Genomic DNA, 4,304 nt, shown 5'->3' with positions numbered 1-4,304 from the left:
TATAGCATCTATTATGAGGGGATTCAAGACTAACCAAAAAATGCAGCAGGCCGCATTCATGTACACTCTCTCTGACTTCACCATGTGGCAATTTACCCGCAGAGTAATTGATATCTCTATAGCAATGTACAAAATCAAACTCACTCAAAGAAACAGCAAACCAAGGCAGATTTAGAGAAGTAAAAGCTAATATAACTACCTCGTAATCAGGTCTATTGCTGCTCTGCTGGTCCTCGAGTTGATTGCCTTCGTACCCAACAAAAAAAAAAGAATACTAGTTACCCTGCCTTCCACAAGTATCATCTTCAAGAAGCTCTAAATTTACAGCGTGTTTGGTTCAAGGAATTGGATTCCTGGTAATCCAATTCCGGGGAATGTGACCAATTCCTTGAACCAAACGGTCCAAACCAACTCTATATAATTGAGAATTCCAATTCCTCCCAAAATAATTGATTTCCATTGCATTGGTCTAATAGCAATTTCATGGAATTCAATTCCAAGAATTGGATTACCCCATAATTGAATTCCGACGAATCCAATTCTTCCAACCAAACTAGGTGTTAGTGAGAAGCTAGCCAACTCAACACTAAGATCAGGACTTCATGTACTACGGTCATTATCATTGGATATCCTCATGCAAAAAATGGGCAATTTAGGAATTCAGGACTTTTCTACAGTAATTTAGGACCAAAACTGTTCGCTAATTCATTACTCCTGCTGCAAGTTCCAACAGAACCTATGGAAAGTTACAACAGGACTAGAAAATTTTATTTTGTCAATGGTCTCCAAAAGCATCTACATAGAAGGCCAACACTTAAAGAGGGGTCATTTTTAAATTTCTTCTTCATTCTTAGGATCCAAGCGGATCAACCAATAGCTCGAATCTATCAGTTGACAAGTCTAGTGTGATTCAACCAAGAACAATACAGATCTAACATACAATGGAATTAAAGAATAAAGTTAAAAAAAGGGAGCCTTAAAAGAGCCATAAAGATTCAAATACCCTGGTATTCATTGTATACGGTGCCTAAAACCAAAATAGATGGACAAGTACAAAATACTTCCAAACATAACAAGCCATGGAGTCAAATATCTAGGGAAGGAGATAAAAGAGATAACACAAAATTCTCCGCCAGCAGATTTGCTAAACCTACACCTTGATTGCATACTTTCTCATTGGGAAGTACATCTCCTTCTTCTTCTCTCTTTCAGTTTTCAGTGACAGCTGAAATAAAGATGATGAATCAAAGGTAAATGTCAAGAAGAAGCACTAATCAAGTAGCTTGACTAAGAATTCTCTAGAGTTAAATGCAGCATCTGGAAGTTCAGCATCAGATGTTATAATGGCACATCATGGTTAACATTGATCAAATTACTACTTCAAACAATCAACACATTCAAACAATCAACAGTTTCTCTATATAATAGTTGCAATCTGTTCTTACCAAATCAGTAGCCACACTCTGGTAAGGTTTTGTCTATAACATTGCTGATATCAAATTTTATGCAGGAAGCATGCATGAGAAGAACCAAACCTCAAATATCATTAGAAGAACGTAAGAATCTGTTCTTACCAACCAGTAGCCACATTCTTCTGGTAAGGTTTTGCTGATATCAAATTTATGCAGGAAGCATGCATGTGAACAACCAAACCTCATAAAACATTAGAAGAACGTAAGAATCAACTAAGATACCATAACCAGTTCCACTCCAGAACAAATTGATCATGTTAAAGTACAGCATACCCAAAGATGATAAATCATCTTCTGTCTACCCCCTCAAAACCCCAACGATAATATTTTAAAGGTAAGTTCTCAGCTCATGTTATTACTACACAGATAAGCCATAAAGATTCTCTAGATATAAAGCCAATTACTTTATCATGCATCAACAGATAAATATCACACAAATGCAACAAATTTGAATAAAAGATCGTTAATAAACAATTCCCTATGACATAAAAAATTACAACCTTAAATATTAGCCAAGGAATCAAATACCTAAAACTAAGATTTAAAATTAAGCAAAATTACCTGATGTTTGGTAAGACGTCTCCTGATAGCTCTAGTCTTCTTAGGACGAAGATCAAGTGGCAAAAACTTCTTACCCTTGTAAGCATCCCTCAAAGCAGACTTCTGTTTTTGAGAAATCACGGTCAAAACTTGTGCAATCGACAACCTTACCACCTTGCTAGAATTCATATAAAAAATAAACCAAATCAGATCTAATGAATACCCTAAAACTACATTTATCCGAAAAAGAATAAGGCAAAAAAAAACATGAAAGAAAAAAAAAGGAGAACGGATTTATACATCTTAGAGAGCTTGTTTGGAGCTCCACCAGTAACCTTAGCAACACGGAGTAAAGCTAGTTCAGCTTTCAGATCCTTCAACTGGTTCAATAAATCAGTCTTAGACTTATCTCTGAGTTCATGAACCTTAATCCTCGCTACACAAAAGAAGAAAAAAAAACAGATCCAATCAAACAAAAGTTAGCAACAGATTTATATCTCTCATTAGCAAGATTCAGAGTAGAAGGAGATCGAAAGAGAGAGCTTATGTTCGAAATACCCATTGCTTTGCCTCCTTCCTATTCCACTGAACTTCTCCTCGCTGCGATTTTGAAACCCTAGACTTCTTGCTAGGAGATGAGAAATGTTATGGTCCTTTAAGAACCCTGACTATTAAACCCTAAACTCGTGTGCTGTCGTGGTGTGGTAATAATACTGGGCCAAACAATTGACATGGTCTTTTCAACATACAAGCAAGGCCCGTAAAATAACAGACTTTACAACAATCGTGTTAGAACTTCATCTCGGTTAATTACGTGAGTGAAATATTTGTTGTATACTTGGACTTTAAATTATGATATTTTCTTAGGCATTTCTCTTTCAACAATTATTTTTAATTGGGATGCAGTGATCTACCAAGTCCGTTTCTGAGTTTCTTGTCACAACTTTTGTGATAGAAATCCTTTGTTTTATAAAATTTGCCCTTTTCAGTCAAAAAATAAATAAATAAGTATTATCGTGTTGGTTGGTCGAATATCAGAAATGCCATATTTATGAGCATGTTTAGTTACGGAAATGATATACTCAGTCATGTTCAACGCCCCACTCAACGCCCAAATGACGTGGCGAAACAGTCTGGCAGAAAAAGCTAAAACCACGTCATTCTTCAAATTAAATCGCATTTGACCCAAATTTCTGGGGGAAACCAAATGTTTTTGGTGGAAACCCAGATGTTTTTGAAATTTGAATTGCCACTTTTTTTTAGTCCACTTTCTTTAGATCTGTTTATCAAGGCAAACTCAGTTCATGCTCATAAACAACTCCAAATCATAAAACTATTATTCTCTTTCATTCCTTGACAGTTTTGAGGGAGGTTTAACATTAATAATCAAGATAAAGAGAAAATAGGAAGTTTCTCAAAAGATGTAAAAATATCGAGCGAATCTTCAACTGTGAATGTAATGGTTACCGAAAATTCTTATCAAATACTGTGGTTGTTGTTATTTTTCTATTTAATAGAACTGATCTGGTAGGGTTTTAGTTTGTGTAGATTTCTATGCAATTTCTATGTATTGCTCATCAATCCCTGCAGTGAGGGTATGTATTGCTCCATAACTGTTTGACAAAATGTCTCTAACTCATGATGCTGAGTTAATCTTTTTTACAAGTCTATAAATTTTTGTTTTTTACAACTCTTATGTATGGCTAAATTCAGTTCATTTTTTCACAACGCATTACACTTCCAAGTTATCTGATGGCTTCTAATTCGTGAACGATGGCCTGATGAGTGGTGCCAGTATTACATGCAGCAAAAGAAAGCAAAACCGTGTTGTTTCCTCCTCGCACACACAAACTACTAGCTAAATTTTTGTTCTTTGCCCTTCTTGTGTTGCTACCATTCCCTACCAGTTGAATGTAAAATTTAATAAAACCAACATTTTGCAACTTGTAAGCACCACCAAAATTTCAAAACGAAACTAGCATTATCAACACACAAAACTTCAAATGAACAACTATTGAAACTACGTTACGCATTTTACTGTTATGGACCCATTAGGTACACTTGCATCATTGGTTGAAGAATTCTTGCTACTGGGTTTCCATGTACTTTTATATGTCGTACTTCGTGGTCTTCCTTTCCGTTTGTTACGTTTTGGATCAAGTACACCCACTCCATCTGCATCCATGTCTTCTTCATGCAAATCTTTTTCTTTCCTGCTATTTTCTATCACATCTGCTTCTTCCCCTTCTTTATTCTCGTTGGTGGAAAGACTTTTTGGTTCATTCACCCTAA

At 35.7% G+C, this 4,304-nt stretch overlaps 1 protein-coding gene across 1 annotated transcript; it reads right to left on the bottom strand.

The window, feature by feature from the left end:
- Positions 1–930: 930 nt before the first annotated feature.
- Positions 931–2,665, bottom strand: LOC113323747 (60S ribosomal protein L35-like). The gene is made up of 4 exons (XM_026572086.1): positions 2,571–2,665; positions 2,313–2,448; positions 2,034–2,190; positions 931–1,225 (listed from the first exon to the last, which is right to left on the bottom strand). The coding sequence occupies exons 1-4, from the start codon at positions 2,572–2,574 to the stop codon at positions 1,151–1,153; spliced, it is 372 nt and encodes a 123-aa protein (XP_026427871.1). The 5' UTR covers positions 2,575–2,665; the 3' UTR covers positions 931–1,150.
- Positions 2,666–4,304: the final 1,639 nt, after the last annotated feature.

The sequence above is a fragment of the Papaver somniferum genome, chromosome 11, assembly GCF_003573695.1.
Source record: "Papaver somniferum cultivar HN1 chromosome 11, ASM357369v1, whole genome shotgun sequence".
Taxonomy (NCBI): domain Eukaryota; kingdom Viridiplantae; phylum Streptophyta; class Magnoliopsida; order Ranunculales; family Papaveraceae; genus Papaver; species Papaver somniferum.
The sequence above is the reverse complement of the archived record's forward strand: the minus strand, read 5'-3'. Positions and strand labels throughout refer to the sequence as shown.

Coding starts and splice junctions, on each gene's coding strand:
- LOC113323747 (XM_026572086.1), bottom strand. Junction 2,191..2,312: donor CCAAACAAGCTCTCTAAGAT/GTATAAATCCGT, acceptor TATGAATTCTAG/CAAGGTGGTAAGGTTGTCGA. Junction 1,226..2,033: donor GACGTCTTACCAAACATCAG/GTAATTTTGCTT, acceptor TCTTTATTTCAG/CTGTCACTGAAAACTGAAAG.